Source organism: Equus przewalskii, chromosome 2 (genome assembly GCF_037783145.1).
Source record: "Equus przewalskii isolate Varuska chromosome 2, EquPr2, whole genome shotgun sequence".
Taxonomy (NCBI): Eukaryota; Metazoa; Chordata; class Mammalia; order Perissodactyla; family Equidae; genus Equus; species Equus przewalskii.
This window is the reverse complement of record NC_091832.1, coordinates 103,079,752-103,098,665: the sequence shown is the minus strand read 5'-3', so window position 1 is coordinate 103,098,665 and position 18,914 is coordinate 103,079,752. Positions and strand designations below refer to the sequence as shown.

Here is an 18,914-nt window from a genome sequence, read left to right as displayed (position 1 = left end):
GCACTTATTTTGAGTTATACATTTTACTTCAGTTTTAATATTTCCCCCCTGGTAAACCAGCCTGCTTTAATTCCTGGTCTTTATCTATTTTATATCTTTGCTTCCCAGACACCCATTCCAGAATTTAGCTTTTATAGATATGTATCCCCCTTTCTCCCAACTGGATCAAATCTCCATTCAGATCTCACTTCTAACTCTTTTATGTCACAACACTGGAGAAAGTCACAAAACTATCGACAAGGTCGACATTCAAAGGTAAATCCCTTACTCTGTGCTCTTAATCCCATCCCATTCAATTTCCTCCAAATGTTTAATCCAACAGCAATTGCATTTCTCTCTTGGGTCTTCAAGTTATCCCTCTTCTCTGGATCATATCCCTCCAGAAATGCTCAGAATATCTGGTATTGAATTCTGGATCCTTTATTTACCTACCATGACTTAGGAAAGTCATTTTAGTGTCTCTAAGGCTCATAGATCCGTAAGTAAATGTGGAGATAAGAAGTGCTACTTTACAATTTGTGAGAATTAAATATATGTTGACCACCTGCTATGTGTCAAGGAGTATGCATGTTATCAGTTAATATGCGTAAGTGTCTTTAATATGATTATTGGGACATAAAAGTCACTAAATGAATGTGTGTTTTTTTTCTTTTTATCCTTCACATATGTATTTTGTTCCCAATATATTCTCCCTTGCACAATGTCTGCAACACAATAGTGCCTGACAACTACGTAAACACATTGAATAAATGCTTCTAGTATTCTTTAGAATCGCTGCTTTTACTCATTTTTTTTACACCACATTTTGGAGAGAGTAGGTCACTATCTCACAGTTTTCTCCAGCCATTTATTCCTGAAAATCTTTCAGTCTGATTTTCTCCTCCACTGATTTACTGATTCTAACTGAAGATTCTACTGAAATTTATGAAGTTCAGTGACTTTTTTGGAGTTTTTATTCTCTTTTACCCTTTGCAATATTTGCACTACAGGTCATCCTTTCTTTTTGGCATCTTCTTTTCTCCTCAATGTCTGTGTAAATGTGACTTTCTGTTGTTTCTCATCCTGCTTCTCTGACCACGTCTTTCAGTTTGCCTTCTGTATCTCCTCTTTCTCTGCAAAGTAATTTGGACATTCCCTACAAAATTTTTTCTCAGTCCTTTTCTTCCTTTCTTTATCTTTGTATGTGTGTGTGTGTGTGTGTGTGTGTGTGTGTGTGTATAAGAGAGAGAGGAGAGATAGAGTGTGGGAGAGAGAAAGAGAATGATTCATTTCCAGGGCTGCAAGCACACAGAAGATGATGCAGAAAACCTCTAAATCTGTACTATCAACTCTGACTCCGTCCCAGAGATTCCCACGCGTATTTATAACTCCCTGATAGACACTTCTACCACCTGGAGGTTCTGTTGGCATCAAAAGCACAACATGTCAGAAACTCCTAACCTGTCCTGTGTCTCATCTCAGCATTCTGCTTTCTCTTACTGATGTTGCTTTGCTTTCTTCATCCACGCTTGATGGCTGAGGGTCATCCTCTCCCCTACACTCAGTCAGCGGATGAGTTCTCATGTTTCTTCTTTCTAATGCCCCTGGCGCCCATTCTTTTCTGTGCAATCCTCCTGCCAAGATCCTAGTTCAGTTCATAATTACATCATGCCTGGACTATTACAATAAAAATTAACCTACTTCCCTGACTCTGATTTCTAACCTCTCCAATGTGTACTCCACACTATACTATAGAATTTTTGAGCCCTTACTATGTCCCAGGCACTTTGTTAAATTCTGAAGAGTGAGGGCACTCTAGATCCTGCAAGAAGAACAGTTTAATATAGGGGTAATTTTGTAATCTTGTAATTACAGTGCTTTGTAACAAGTATAGTTTAAGCACAGAATGGATGGAAAGAAAAGTGTAGTCACTGCTACCTGAGGAAACCAGTAGATGCTTCAAGAAATTGATTTTTGGAAACACAGAGAAGTAGTTTATGGACAAATAAGGGATGAAAGACATTCTGGGCAAAGTTAATAACAGAGAAAAAGGCAAGGAGCTATGTAAAAGTATGGCATCAGAGCAACCATGCTGTTCAGTATGGTTGGTGTGGGTTAGGAATGGGCCTCGTATACCATAGAAAAAATTCTCATTTCCTTTCTGCATCTAATGGGAAGAACGACTGAAGTTTTTTAAGCTGGGCAATAACATAACAGTTTCCCTTTTATGATGATTCTTCTCTCAATGTTGTAAGAAGTAATTTGGACAAAGCACAGCCTGAGTCAGTGAATGAAAGGGCAATGGAGTCCTATGAACCTGCTTGAGCCTTCCGTGGCTTAGCTTAACAATGGTGCTCCCTTGCTCAAAATCTTTCAACTTCCAGTTTGCCTGTGGCATAACACCCAGTCTCTGTATTCCAGTCACTTCACATAATGGCCCCAGCATCTTTCCAAGCTTATTCTGCACAAATGTCCAACATATAGCCAAACTTTCAGCCTCCCTGGACCACTTTCTGCTCCTGAGAAAAGGATCTGTGCTTTCCCAAGCCTTATGGTTTTGTTCAAGTCCTTCTGTATCCTAGTCCAATGTTCTGCAAACTGCAGCCTGCAGGCCAAATCCGGCCCAGTGCCTGCTTTTGTAAATAAAGTGTTATTGGAGCATCGCCATGCCCATTCAAGTATGTTTTGTCTATGACTGCTTTTGCACTGCAACGGCAAGTTGAGCATTGCAAGAGAAAGCTCACCACCACCAAAGCTGAAAATATTAACTAACTGTCCCTTTACAGAAAAAATTTGCTGACTCTTGGCTTAGAACACCTTTTTTCTTCCTTTTCAATGCTATTGTAAGATGGGTAGCTCCTGTAAAACCTAGCTTACATTTGTCCTTCTCTAAGGAAGGCTTAATTTTAATCATTCTAGTCAAAAGTGGTCTCTCTGTCTTCTGAATACCTAGAGCAATGCTTCATCACAGTTCCATAGCACGTAAACATACTGCCTTGTTTTGTATTTACTTTTCTATGTATCTTTCTTCCATTTAGGATGTAAGCTTAAAGACAGAATTTTTACTTATTCATGTCTATATCTATTAGTCCATCTATTTATTTAACTAAATATGTAGGTAGATTATAATAGATTATACATAATAGATTATTATATTATAATTATACATGTATATATACTCTGTGATGTATGTAAATCTAGACTTTTAATTCTCATCATATACCAATTACAACGCCAAGTGCATTTCATACAAAATTATATTTAATGCTCAAAACTACCCAATGAAAGGAATACATGTGTGATCAACACTTTATAGCTAGAGAAAAGGCTTAGAAAGGTTAAGAAATTTTACGTTAATTTAAGTGCAATGAGTGAGGTAAAAATTCGGGTCAAGGTAAATTGTGTTCCAAAGCATAGGTCTCTTAACTATTACTAAATTATTGTATGCTAGCAGCATACAGACCAGTGCCTTATGATCCTAGTACATCTGAGAAAGAGGCAGAAAAGGTTAGAAAAATCAATTGGAGATAATTTAGCTTTACAGATGCAAAAATGATGGGTTTAGACTTTAGATAATGATCTCAGTTTATGCCAATAATTTGAAACGATAATTCTTATTCTTGAATCAGCAAATAAATGAACACATTTACTGATTTGCATTGAACTAAATCAGTGTAAACCAAGTCTACATTGAAACACCTTGAGTCAGAGTCTCTTTTTGCCTTAGCAAGCAGGTACAGTATTTCTTGTCTTCACTACATTCCTTTAGACTGAGTTTTACCTTCTTCACACTGTGGTATCATGGAAAAAGTGCATGTTGAAGTCATAAAGACAGAAGTTCAAACTCTACATTTACCATTTATACATTGTATGCTTCTTTACACAACCATATTAATCTCCCTTAGATTCAGATTCCTCGTCTATAAAATATCCAAAACAAAATCCACTAGGATTGTTCTGAAGTTAAATGAGAGCATATATAAAATGCCTAAGAATGTGCTTGGTGCACACTAAGAACACAGTAGTGTGCTGCAAGTCATTAAAGACCAGTATAGATTTTTAGATGTTAAGAAGTTAAAACAAAACACAACCTGATGAAGTTCATAATTTTAAAAGAGATTAACGTGGACCAGAGAAGCAGGAAAGATATCCACAAAGGGATGAGAACCAAACCAAGACTTTAATAATAGAGGTAGGGAAAACCTGGGCATATTATCTTGGCAGTCTATCCATTTATCCAGCCACTTGTGTTCCTTCTATCTCTCTATTTTTTTTAACTTACAAGTATAAGTTACATGAAACTAGCATGGTAGATATTATGGGACATTAGAGAATACTTCATATTTAAAACACACTTTTGATAACTTCAGAATCAGGTAAAGTCTAGAAAAAAATTAGTCACATATTTACATGATTTATTCTTTAATTTTTAAAAATAGTAAATATATTACTTACTTTTAAGCAGATGATCATATGGGCCATAGCATGTATAATGGCATAAAATAAAGAATAAGAATTTACAGTACAAGATTCCTTTACAGATTATTTAGTTCCTGGACTAGAACTCACATCATTTGTGTTTTAACACATTGCTCTTTCTAATCCACCATGATCTTGCCATATACAAGACATTCCAATCCAAATTTCCATGCACTTTTCATCATTCTTATGTTGTTTTTGTTTGTGAATGCTCAGGGAACAAATATTTGATTGAACCCTGATCTTTGCTGTGATAAAGCTGTAAGAAATTTTGTGGTGCTGTGAATTAATTTTTTTCCCCTATTAAATTATTTGGTAATTTCTACATCCACTGATAGAAACAAGACTTCCCAGAATAAAATCACACAATTCTCATAAACCAAGTTCCTACAGACTTTATGGGAGAAAAAAGGCAATTTGATTATTTCAGGGGTCCTGAATTTTTAACTTTAAGAATTCATTTATAAACCTCTGATATTTTTATTTTGATAAAAGGCATAGATATCTTTTACTGTACAAGGGTAGTAATTATGCTTTATAAAGAGTCACTTCTGGTCTAGGAAATATAGTTGGTGCTATCTCTTCTTATTCATTCCTGATGCTGGCATAGGGGTGTGCCAGAAAGTGTTAAAAATGCGAGGGATATCAAGTACCTTATAAATACTGAAATAATTTCTCAACCCACCTCCCTCTCTATTCTTTTTAAAATTTTCCTATCATTTTATAGGATCCCTGTTTTTTAAAATATCGGCTCCCCAACAGTGCATTATTTCTCTAAAAAAGGATGAAAATGCTGAAATGTTTGTTTTAAGCTGTCAACTTCATAGGAGGAATGTATACGCCACTGGCTGCAATGCAGGCTCTTTTCTGCTGTTTCTATTACACACTTGCTGTTGCTATGTTTTTATGGACACAAACCAAACTATAGAAACATGCAGTTAATTCCAACAAGGGCAATTCTGTGTTGGTATAAAGGAGACAACTTTTAAAGACGTCTATTTTCTACCCTCCAACTTTAAAACTTATGGCCCACAGCCAACTTCTGAACCCCCAAGTTTAGCTACTTCTGTCCTGGCTGATCTCTCAGGAATACACAGATACCGTTCCTCTTCAGAAAGAAGAGTGAAGCTATTCTCAGTGGAAACTCCTGCCCGTTAACAAATCTGGTTAACATCAAACATCCATGAAAATGTCATACCTCTCCTGACAACAAGAAAGCAAAGCAACAGAGCCGTATGAGGAATGACAAATGAGAGAATTAGTAACGAAGAATGTCTCTGTATAAATAATCAGTTCTTTAGTTGTTCTGGATAGTCAATATATGTCAAATCCAGTGTTTGTCTTTAAAGACTAAGATCTTCAACTGATCTTCTCTGGTATACTTTGGTACACAGCAGAAAAATAATTTTTAGATTCATTTAACAGATGTTCATTTGTGATCCTGGCCACTAACCACAATATTAGAGCAAAGCCCTGATTTATGCTTTCAGGCTCGCTTATTTAAAACACAGTGGTCTTCTGGGTATATTTTTGGACCTTACGTGATTTAAGAAGTCCACAAACCTTGCAAGGACCTGCTTGAGGTCAACAGACATCTCACAATAAAGATCGTCAGTGTAATGTTCACATGAAATTTGAAATATTTAACTTCTAGCTATATTTTTTCACTGTTGAGTGATCTTACCTGTAATGTTTTTCTTTACATTTCTGTCTCAGCTTTGAGATTATAGTAAATAGATGCTAAATGTACTGAAACTAGAAGAAACAAGCTCATCTCTGCTGTCTGCTTTAGTTACAGGCTCATTGGTGGAAACTCTCAGTTCACCATCAACCCATCCACAGGACAAATCATCACCAGTGCATTGCTAGACAGGGAAACAAAGGAGAATTATACTTTAGTCGTGGTCTGTAGTGATGCTGGATCCCCGGAGCCTCTTTCCAGTTCCACCAGTGTGGTCGTCACTGTGACTGATGTCAATGACAATCCACCAAGATTTCAACATCACCCATATGTCACACACATCCCGTCTCCTACTCCTCCAGGTAACCAAACCAACTCTGAGGTCTCATGGATAAATGTACACTATACGTTGGACATTTTCTATAAATATATTTCTGTTATTCTTCTGTATTTCTGATATAGCTTAGTTTGCAAATCTAAAATTCATCTTGTTTTGCCTCATGAAATTGAAGGAACAGTAAATCTCATAAATTAATTCTTTTATCCTAAACCAGTTGTGCTTAAGATTTTATAATTGCCACATCTTTCCTAGGATTATTTCTTAATATTACTTGAATATTGTTAAATTATTAAAATAGATATGACTTTGTAGTCAAAGAGGGCTCTACTCTGAGATATAATTTGTGTAAGATCCCCAAGAAGAGGGACATCATCTCTCTTTTTCATGTCATATCCTAGCACTTGGAACATTATCTGGGAGGCAAGAGGCATTTAACTATTTTTGTTGGTGGAAAAACAAATATTTACTTCCATGCTTCATAGATAGATTTTCAAAAATGTTTCGTGAATGAATACTTCTAATTAGTTATTATTATTAATATTATTTAATTTCAGTTTTTATGGATGGAAGTTTTTTTGTTAGTAAGTTTATGGAGCCATTAATGAACCACTTTCATATCGACACCATGCTTTTATCTTTCTGCATTTAAATTGAATTTGGTTTCATTTGCTTGTTTGCAAAGACTCATATTCTCTTAAGAACTGCACAAATCATCTGCCATTTGTAATCTTTTTTTTTGAAAAATTCACCTTTTTTTTTTAAAGATTGGCACTTGAGCTAACATCTATTGCCAGTCTTCTCTTTTTCTTTTTCTTCTTCTCCCCAAAGCCCCCCAGTACATAGTTGTATACTCTAGTTGTATATCCCTCTAGTTGTGCTGTGTGGGACGCAGCCTCAGCATGGCCTGACAAGGGGTGCCATGTCCGTGCCCAGGATCCAAACCGGTGAAACCTTGGACCGCTGAAGCGGAGTGCATGAACTTAACCACTCGGCTACAGGGCCGGCCCCCATTTTTAACCTTTGAGATAAGTTTTCAAACAAGAAAATATACAAATATAGGCCATAATTAATTTAATCTTCCTTGCTTCAAAATATTTTTAATCAGAAGAAAAAATAAACGGATCCAGGATTCATCCTCTCACTGATTTTTCATCTTCTATTCACTTGAGAATGTCTAATTGATACCAATTGAAAGTATAAAATTCATAAATTTTGGTGCCAATTTTGTTTCAAAAGGAAATGTTAATATCAAAGTCATAAATCCCTGATGAAGGCCTTTAGCTGAAATGATGCTGGTGGGCAGGAGTCTAATTACATCCAATGTGTGCAGATGCAATATAGCATCTCCTATATCAAGTGAGCAATGCCTCAGCATCTTTTCCTCATTAGACTTATTAAAATTAATCAGAATCCTTGGCCTTTTTTTTTTTTAATAAAGACTTTTCGCTTTTGTCACAAACTCTTCTGTAGGGGTAGGCCTGAAGGTTTGAAAAGTTTTGTGATTGAGTATATCCAAAACATGTCCTTATGGCAGCTTTTCTGCATATTTCTACTACAGTCTGTTCCTTGGCACTCATCCCAGGTGCTATCTTTTGGAATCCAAATTGTGTCCATTCTTCCTCAGTATTTATTTCTTATCATTTTGTAATTGTTCTAATTGATTTATAGATTTATATGTCTATATGTATGTATATGCTTTATCTCCATGTGATAATAGTTCACAGATAAAATATTTGGTTATGAAACAGTGGGTATAAGGAATCAACAACAATTCTTTAAACATATTATTTTTGGTTTTGTGATTACATATATGGTAATTCAAAGATGTTTTTAGAATAATAGAGAAATTATCTTTTTTCGTTGGGCAGAAGCATAGCTCTTAGCAGAGCTCACGTATTATCATGTTTGTTGGAAGTTGTTAGTAGATTTTTCTCCCAGGAACTATAATTCAGAATGATTAACCATTACTCTTCCCTGTGCTTCTCTCAAAGGCACACTGAAAAATATTACATCCAGTAGACTGTGTGGGTTTTAGTTAGACAATGGCGGATCAGTCCCTGAAGTCTATCATTAAGTAGATTTGACTTGGGAACCTCAAAGTTAGTATAGGAGAAGCTGTTCTTCCCCAGTAATCATGAGAAAGTAAAGTTATAATAGGTAGCAATATGGTGTTTTATATACATTAACCAAATGTTTTATTCGGGTTCTGTGTGATTATAACTGCACACTCCCTCTTTTATAGGTTCCTTCGTCTTTGCGGTTACCGTCACAGATGCTGATATTGGACCCAATTCTGAACTGCATTATTCTCTTTCGGGTAGACACTCTGAAAAATTTCACATTGACCCACTGAGAGGAGCTATAATGGCAGCTGGACCACTAAACGGAGCTTCAGAAGTGACATTTTCTGTGCATGTAAAAGACGGTGGCTCATTTCCAAAGACAGATTCCACAACAGTGACGGTTAGATTTGTGAACAAGGCAGATTTCCCTAAAGTCAGAGCCAAAGAACAAACTTTCATGTTTCCTGAAAACCAACCAGTAGGCACTCTTGTCACCACCATTACAGGATCCTCTTTGAGAGGAGAACCTTTGTCCTATTATATCGCAAGTGGGAATCTTGGCAATACATTCCAAATCGATCAGTTAACAGGGCAGGTGTCCGTTAGTCAACCTCTGGATTTTGAAAAGATTCAAAAATATGTTGTATGGATAGAGGCCAGAGATGGAGGCTTCCCTCCTTTCTCTTCTTATGAGAAACTTGACATAACAGTATTAGATGTTAATGATAATTCCCCAATTTTTAAGGAAGATCCATTTGTATCTGAAATTTTGGAAAACCTTTCTCCTCGAAAAATACTTACTGTTTTGGCAATGGACAAGGACAGCGGACCCAATGGACAGTTAGATTATGAAATAGTTAATGGCAACAAAGAACATAGTTTCAGTATCAATCATGCCACTGGTGAAATTAGAAGCATTCGACCTTTAGACAGGGAAAAAATATCTCAATATGTGCTCACCATAAAGTCCTCAGACAAAGGCTCCCCTTCTCAGAGTACCTCAGTAAAAGTCATCATCAACATTTTAGATGAAAATGATAACGCTCCTAGGTTTTCTCAAATATTTAGTGCCCATGTTCTTGAAAATTCCCCATTAGGATACACAGTTACACGTGTTACAACTTCTGATGAAGACATTGGTATAAATGCAATTAGTAGATATTCTGTAATGGACACAAGTCTTCCATTTACAATTAATCCCAGCACAGGTGATATTGTCATTAGTAGACCTTTAAATAGAGAAGATACGGACCGTTACAGAATTCGAGTTTCTGCACATGATTCTGGATGGACCGTAAGTACAGATGTCACAATATTTGTGACAGATGTCAATGACAATGCTCCAAGATTTAGCAGACCCTCCTATTATTTAGATTGCCCTGAACTTACTGAAATTGGCTCCAAAGTCACTCAGGTATCTGCCTCAGACCCTGACGAGGGGTCAAATGGACAAGTATTTTATTTTATAAAATCTCAGTCAGAGTATTTCAGGATTAATGCCACTACAGGAGAGATTTTCAATAAACAGGTCTTAAAATACCAAAACGTCAGTGGATTCAGTAATGTAAACATCAACAGACACAGTTTTATAGTGACATCTTCAGATAGAGGTAATCCTTCCTTACTTAGTGAGACAACAGTTACTATCAACACGGTGGACAGTAATGACAATGCACCTCAATTTCTTGAAATGAAGTATTTTACTCCAGTCACCAAAAATGTTAAAGTTGGTACAAAGTTAATCAAAGTTACTGCAGTAGATGATAAAGATTTTGGACTGAATTCTGAAGTGGAGTATTTCATTTCTAGTGAAAATCATTTGGGAAAATTTAAGTTGGACAATAATACAGGGTGGATTTCAGTAGCATCTTCCCTAATTTCTGACTTGAATCAAAACTTTTTGATCACTGTCACCGCAAAGGATAAAGGAAACCCTCCACTTTCATCCCAAGCAACTGTTCAAATAATTGTCACTGAGGAAAACTACCATACACCTGAATTCTCTCAAAGCCACATGAGTGCAACCATCCCTGAAAGCCATAGCATTGGGGCCACTGTCAGAACTGTTTCTGCAAGAGACAGAGACGCAGCTATGAATGGCTTGATTAGGTACAGCATTTCTTCAGGAAATGAAGAGGGCATTTTTGCAATCAATTCCTCCACGGGTGTATTAACACTAGCCAAAGCTCTTGATTATGAGCTATGCCAGAAACATGAAATGACTATTAGTGCTACAGATGGAGGATGGGTTGCAAGAACTGGTTATTGCAGTGTGACTGTAAATGTGGTTGATGTGAATGACAATTCTCCAGTATTCCTCCCTGATGAATATTTCCCTACTGTTTTGGAAAATGCCCCAAGTGGGACAACAGTTATTCACCTAAATGCAACAGATGCTGACTCTGGAACCAATGCTGTGATTGCATATACCATCCAGTCATCTGACAGTGACCTCTTTGTCATTGACCCCAACACAGGAGTCATCACCACTCAAGGCTTCTTGGATTTTGAAACCAAGCAGAGCTACCATCTTACTGTGAAAGCCTTCAATGTCCCCGACGAAGAAAGGTGCAGTTTTGCCACTGTTAATATACAATTAAGAGGGACAAATGAATATGTGCCTCGTTTTGTTTCCAAACTTTACTATTTTGAAATCTCAGAAGCAGCTCCTAAAGGTACTGTTGTTGGAGAAGTGTTTGCCAGCGACCGTGATTTGGGCACTGATGGGGAGGTACACTATTTGATTTTTGGTAACAGTAGAAAGAAAGGTTTCCAGATCAATAAAAAGACTGGACAAATTTATGTTTCTGGACTTCTTGATAGAGAAAAAGAAGAAAGAGTATCTTTGAAGGTATTGGCTAAGAATTTTGGCAGCATTAGGGGTGCAGACATAGATGAAGTCACTGTAAATGTCACCGTGCTTGATGCCAATGACCCACCTGTTTTTAGTCTAAACATCTACAGCGTTCAGATCAGTGAAGGGGTCCCAACAGGAACTCATGTGACCTTTGTCAGCGCCTTTGACTCAGATTCTGTCCCCAGCTGGAGCAGGTTTTCTTACTTCATTGGATCAGGGAATGAAAATGGTGCCTTTTCCATTAATCCACAGACAGGACAGATCACCGTTACTGCAGAATTAGATCGAGAAACCCTACCCATCTATAATCTCACTGTTCTGGCTGTTGATTCGGGGACCCCCTCAGCTACAGGAAGTGCCTCCTTATTGGTCACCCTGGAAGATATAAATGATAATGGGCCGATGTTAACCATCAGTGAAGGAGAAGTTATGGAAAACAAACGCCCAGGAACTCTGGTGATGACCCTTCAGTCCACTGATCCCGATCTCCCTCCCAACCAAGGCCCCTTTACCTATTACTTGCTGAGCACTGGTCCTGCCACCAATTATTTTAGTCTGAACACTGCTGGAGTTCTGAGCACAACCAGGGAGATTGACAGAGAGCAGATTGCAGACTTCTATCTGTCTGTGGTTACAAGGGATTCTGGTGTTCCTCAAATGTCTTCCACAGGAACCGTGCATATCACAGTTATAGACCAAAATGACAATCCTTCGCAGTCTCGGACGGTGGAGGTATTTGTTAATTATTATGGCAATTTGTTTCCTGGTGGGATTTTAGGCTCTGTGAAGCCACAAGATCCAGATGTGTTAGACACCTTTCACTGCTCCCTTACTTCAGGAGTTACAAGCCTCTTCAGTATTCCAAGGGGCACTTGTGATCTGAATTCCCAGCCCAGGTCCACTGATGGCACATTTGATCTGACTGTTCTTAGCAATGATGGAGTTCACAGCACAGTCACAAGCAATATCCGAGTTTTCTTTGCTGGATTTTCCAACACCACAGTGGATAACAGCATCCTCCTTCGTCTCGGTGTACCAACAGTAAAGGACTTCTTGACTAACCACTACCTTCATTTCTTACGCATTGCCAGCTCACAGCTGACAGGCCTAGGGACTGCTGTGCAACTCTATGGTGCATATGAAGAGAACAATAGAACGTTTCTTTTGGCAGCTGTGAAGCGAAGCAATAATCAGTATGTGAATCCTAGTGGTGTAGCCACTTTCTTTGAAAGCATCAAAGAGATCCTTCTCCGGCAGAGTGGAGTAAAGGTAGAATCTGTGGATCATGACTCATGTGTTCATGGTCCATGTCAGAATGGAGGGAGTTGTATAAGAAGACTGGCTGTGAGCTCCACATTAAAAAGCCACGAGAGTCTTCCAGTCATCATTGTGGCAAATGAACCTTTGCAGCCTTTCTTATGCAAGTGTCTGCCAGGTTATGCTGGTAGCTGGTGTGAAATAGATATAGATGAATGCCTTCCATCCCCTTGCCACAATGGTGGGACCTGTCACAATTTAGTGGGAGGATTTTCGTGCAGCTGCCCAGATGGCTTCACTGGCAGGGCCTGTGAAAGAGATATCAATGAGTGCCTGCCTAGTCCTTGCAAGAATGGTGCCATCTGCCAGAATTTTCCAGGAAGCTTCAACTGTGTTTGCAAAACTGGATACACAGGTATGACAATCTTTGACTTTTTTCACTAAGACTTTAGCCCTGTCAAGTATAAAAGAAAGATTTGAATTTTGTCATTTTAAAATAATTCTCCATAAAAATGGGCATAATCGTAGCAAAAGCTTTAAGTGTTTGCTATTGGCCGAGCACTGTTCTAAGCACTTTATCTGTATTTATTTTACTGACTTCTCACAAGAAACCTGTGTGGTAGGGATAATTAATAAAGAAGATTAAATCACTTGCGTTCAGCACGGCACAGAAAGTGATCTGGGTTTTGACTCCAAGCTTGACTCTAGAGCCTCTGCTCTTTATGTGCGTGTCACACTCCATCGTGCTTTGATTTGTACTTGCTAGAGAGTATCATGGTGAGTCCTGTATCTTCTAAGAATGTTTTGTCCATTATTCTGCTTGATCCTCACAAAAAGCCTGTGAGGTGATGTACTGGGCTGAAACTGGTCAGAAACTGAAATTACTTTAGGACTTTAAAGTAGGAAGGTATTTAATACAAGGAAATAGCTTACAAAATCTTCAAACTGGCTAAGAGTGAGGGTCAGGAAAATTCACCAACGACCTCAGCAATAAGGCCACCGCAGGTATTGGAAGAAATCACAGCTGATCCTCTTGCTCACTTGCAGCACTGTGTTGAGTGACTCCCAGGAGAATGACCCCTGCTTTGCTTCCACCCTTCAAATATCGTTCAACTCTTGCTCACTGGCAGCATCTAAACTGCAGCTCTGCTGGAAGGGAGTCTGGAAAAGGTAGTTTTCCAACTTCCAGCTCCTACAATACAGAAGGATAGGAATGGTACTGAGTGGCAACATTAATATCTAGCATAGAAAGATACTATTATTACTCCTATTATATGTTGTAGGAAACTGATCCTACACTCTGGTAACTCTAGGTCCAGAGGTGCCAAAGACTAGATTGTAGCCAATTTCTGTAAGGCAAGTTATTTGAAGTTATGTATTAATTTTTTATTCTGACTCTCAGAGCTCACATCAGTTCTATTTGCATAATTAGAGATAATCCAACTGATCAGGAATGATATAAACATACATAAAATTGAACGATTAACATGAATCTTACATTTATTGAAGTCATGGAATTCATTGTTTCAAATTCTAAATGCATAGCCCATCCAAGAAAACCAGCAGATAATTAAAGTCAGATAGTTATATGTCTTTTGTTTTGCAGGAAACAGTATAGCAAAAAATCTGGTGACAAATTGTTAATCCACACACTAAATTAGGAACATATTGTTTGAATATCAGTATCTGTTTAATGTCCTTTGTGAAGGGAATCCCTGAAAGATCATTCTGAGTTACTCTTTCTAACTAGCCTTTACCTGGTAACCTGACTCAGGAAGATGGAGCTAACGTGCAAAAACACCTTCAAGAGCTAATCAGAGCTGATAAACTGTAAGACAAAATTCATACATAAGCATATGTATATCGCACAGAATAAATTTTTTAAAATACTCATTCTAGCTAGATTTTACTTCTGTTAACATTAAGTACAGTGCCTTAGCAAAGCCTTCTTCAAGGCCTGTATATATGCAAATATTTTTTGGATCATCAGAATTATTTTTAAACACCTTTATTTTCATGCACTGTTTACTTTATTTGTGGACTTTCACCTGTATTTTTTCAAAGATTTTTAAAGTCTGTGACATTACAAATTAGAGCTGTGAGATTTTCTGAACTTTCTACTTCAAATGGTCCTCAGCCACTACCCCTCATCACACACACACACACACACTGCATATTTCATGTGAAGTTAGAAATTGTGTCAAAGATTGTCACAGTGAGTGACTAATGAATTGATGGAAACCAAGAGACTTTATCCTAAAAATCTCACAGGAAGTGATTAAGTATTAGCTAAACAGGGATTCTGTGTGGAAAACACCCTGGCAGGATGCAAGAATGGAAATGAAAATTATGTAACAACTACAAGAAGAAGATATGAAAGGATAGAGTTATTATCGTATTGCCACCAGTTTATTCTGATTTTTAATTTTTTTAAAAAAAGTTATTTTCAAGGTTGTGACCATAGGGTCACCTAATAAATACGGAATAAGTATATTTTTAAATAAATGTATGATTTAGAGGGAATGAATTTATTTGTATAAATATGTTGCTGATCTTTTGTTCTTGGTCACTAGAAAAAGAACAAAAGAAAATTGAGAAACATAATGAGACTTCATATTCAGTTATAATCACTTCATATTCCATTTTTAAGGATGGTTTCCTGTAAGTTAATTTTTATATCACTAAATGGATCTTTGATTAGCTGTAATACAAGGTATTAGAAAAGATGAATAAATTTAATGTAGTATAGGACATGTGAAAAACTAATTTCTAGATTTTCACAAAGTTTAATAATAGAAAAAATTATATCAGTTGTCAATATGCCTCAGCAAACCAAAAGAAAATATCTTTCATATTAGTCATGCCTCAGAAGTTCAGGCTCCTGGAGGAAATCAGCAGCTTAATAACTATAAATCCAGTATTTCTTTCCTTATACAAATGAAAGTATCTTGCATTTCATAGAACACTAATTAGGAAGCACAATTATAGTCAGTAATCACTTAGCATTTGTCTTCTTGCTCCGGGTTTCACTGTTTGCAGCACGTCCTTGTGTTACGTCCTTCCTAGGAACGGCTGGTGGCATAAAATTCAGCATGTGGATAGAGCTTATTTCTAAATCTGGGTCTCGCATAATAGAATTAGTTCATCGCCCTTTAACCTTTCCATTTACTTTCACACATCTGGATGCATTTTAGGTATGGTATTTGGAGTAATGCCGGGGTTTATTACCATATGGAGAGGTTTTCCTATGCTCTCAAGTCCTGTTATTTGAGAGGAGGATGAGATTTGTCCATTCATCACTTTTATGTCATTTGACAGTATAAATAGGAATTTTTTCCCAGACATATAAAATTATACACAGGTTGTGCATGGTAATTTTACTGAGGAACTTGGCCAACACTTGCTTTCACGAAGCTGGGAGTGGTAACTAAGAGTCATTCTTTTACAATCACAGCAGTCGCAGTCGTATATTAACGCTCTCAATGATCATGTGATCAGGAAACTAGAATACAAACAGAAGTTAGGGAATAGATATGAAATGAAATTTTCTGTGAGATACAGAAAAGTGACTCATAGAAGAGAGGATAATTCAATTCTTGTTTTGATTTTATTTCCAAGAGTGGAATTAGACAGTTTACATTAAAATATAATTTACAACTTATTAAAGCATTAATAGCAGGCTTCTAGTAGCTTAAATGCTTCTTATTTCCGCATAAAATAAGCACGTATTTGTAAGCTTGCCATGGATGTTACGAATGTCATTATACATAATCATCTGTAGTCTCATTGAGATTGTATTTGTGTGTGTTTTAAAATACAAAACAGTTTTTTTACTTTTCCTTTTCTTACTGGCAGCCCTTGTTTAAACATATTTTTGCTTTGTTTTGATGTAAAAAAACATAATACTATTTGATCAGGATATTTAGATGAGCTGTCTTCACAGAGCTTTTCACAAAAATAGGAAACATTTACTTGGTGTGCAAAAAGCAGCTACTTTCTGCCAAAATAATAAAAGGCTTATAAACGTAAATATTCAGAATAAAGAGCATACATGTATTATAGAATTATATTTGTTAATAAAGTCATCAATTTAGATATAAAATGGACTTTGATAGTTACACATAGTCTCCCTCTCCTCTGTGTATAAATACAAGAGATGTGAAAATCATACTTGTGGTGATCTAATATATATTTGAGCTAAGATATTAAATTGATGCCTACATGAACTATAGGATATCAGAAATTGTCATATCCTCATGGGGTGGCCAAATTTAACAGGTGGGAATAAATGTAGCTCAACTCCATATAATCTAACATTAAAATGTGCTATTGGAAGGTGTGAAACTTGAGTTTATATCCTTGTTGAAAAGACCATAGGTGATCACAACAGATTCAACTGATGTTCAACACTTCATCACAGCGTCTGCCTGTGAACACGAAAATATATGCTAAATTTCTCCTGTAAGTTTAAACTATAATCTTGGAAAGTCTGTGGATACCCTGGCCTCCTATTATTCATTCATTGTCATCTTCAGCAATTCCCATTCTCCATGTGCTAAGAGCTTGCACTTCCTGAAGCACGTCTCCTATATGTGATAAATAACGTATGCCAACACAAGTAATTGATGGATGTCAAAGCAATGAGATCAGTTTATTCTTCTAAACAGCTGCTATGACAGTTAACATGTCTTAATAGAAAAAGGCTCCTTGAGTTTAAGAGATGTGGCTGCTTTTCTTTGTGCAAGCCCAATCAGTGTGCTGCCAGGCCTCAAGGCACTGACAAGTATTGTTAATTGACTTGCAGCATTAATGAAGTTAATGATCCAAGATTTTGTTTCACGGTGCTCCAACACATCAGATTTTCTTTTACCAGAAACATGTTAGAGCAATTCAAACTACTGCATTCTCTGATAATTATTATGCCAGGAACATTAGAAAGTAGATAGATGTGTGAAGAAAAACACAGAATTTGTTGCTGACTTCTAATTGGGTAAGAGCGCAAACTTTCCAAACCTGAGAAATATGTATTTAAAGGCTGTCTTTTGATTCTAAGTAAAATTATGACATCTTTCCCTCACATGAAAGAAAAAAAGTTCTTTTAATAATAGTTCAAATTGTAATATTGAGTTTTCAAACTGTATCTTTGAATCTAGTATGCCAACCTCTTTGAAATTCACTAATTGTAAATCAAACTTACTCATAAAATGGAGTACTCAAACTAAACTTTTGAATGGTAAATAATTTACATACTCTAACATCAACAAATAAGACTATTTTTCCCAAATTCAAAAATAAATTCATTTACTTAACCCCTAGCAAAGTCATTTCTTACATTTTTTGGTATCTACTAAGGGAAAATAACATAAAACTCTGGTCTAAATTGAAATGTTAAATGAAAAGCTGTTTTTTTTCCTTTACAAATGTCTATTTATATTGTATACTCAGTGAATCAGATTCCATTGAGAATTTATTTTAACTTTTAAAAGAAATTCATTCTCAAACTATTATTTTCTTAGTTTGTAGATTCTTCTGCCATTTCTGTAGTTGCTATATGTTTATATTTTTCTTGGAGAGCACATATGTCCAAATATTTGAGTAAGTGTACATGACACTACTCCCTAAATTGGCTAGCCATTGTTTCCCATTTCCAGTCTTCAAGAAGTGCAGTTCATAATTTTGTAACCCACTACCATTTTCACAATATATTTCACAGTATTCGGACCACATCTATAAAGTATATTAATCTATGTACTTAATACATGCTACTTTAAACACAATCCTAAAAGAAACTTTCAAAAAAAAAATGAAACCTTAGTCCAATAGTGCATGTGAAAATTAAGTGTGCTCTCACAGTGGAAAAAAGTGGAAGGAGTGGGATGTGACTTTCCTGACGGCAAATGAATTATCAAAAGTATACCCAAAAGGTTTTATTTATTCTTTATTGGGTAATACTGATATTGTATTAAGATATTGTATTGTATTGTATTAATCCACTTCTCTGGAATGATCTGTCACAAATTCAGCTGGAAAACACCATAGGAGAGAGTTTTCCATGGCCTGGCATCTCTTTGGTGTGATGTTTTGTATAGGCTTATAAGAAAGTTGTCCTGCCTGTTTCTTGAATGCAACACTTTGCTTCACAACTTAAACCCTAATTTCTGTGCCTCTAGACCGGTAACTTGTTTATTTTCATTATTTACCCTTAGAATCAAAAGGTACTCTGAAATTGTTAGTGTTTTGCCTTGTAACGAGGTTCCC

The 18,914-nt window shown here is 36.6% G+C and overlaps 1 protein-coding gene across 2 annotated transcripts in view; it reads left to right on the top strand.

Moving 5' to 3' along the window:
• FAT4 (FAT atypical cadherin 4) overlaps positions 1-18,914 on the top strand; it is a 157,178-nt gene that overhangs the window by 109,206 nt on the left and 29,058 nt on the right. For both annotated transcript variants that reach the window (XM_070609135.1, XM_070609136.1), the window contains 2 exons: positions 6,251-6,501; positions 8,722-13,071. In XM_070609135.1, coding sequence (XP_070465236.1) covers positions 6,251-6,501; positions 8,722-13,071 — 4,601 coding nt within the window. The remainder of the gene's footprint in view (positions 1-6,250; positions 6,502-8,721; positions 13,072-18,914) is intronic.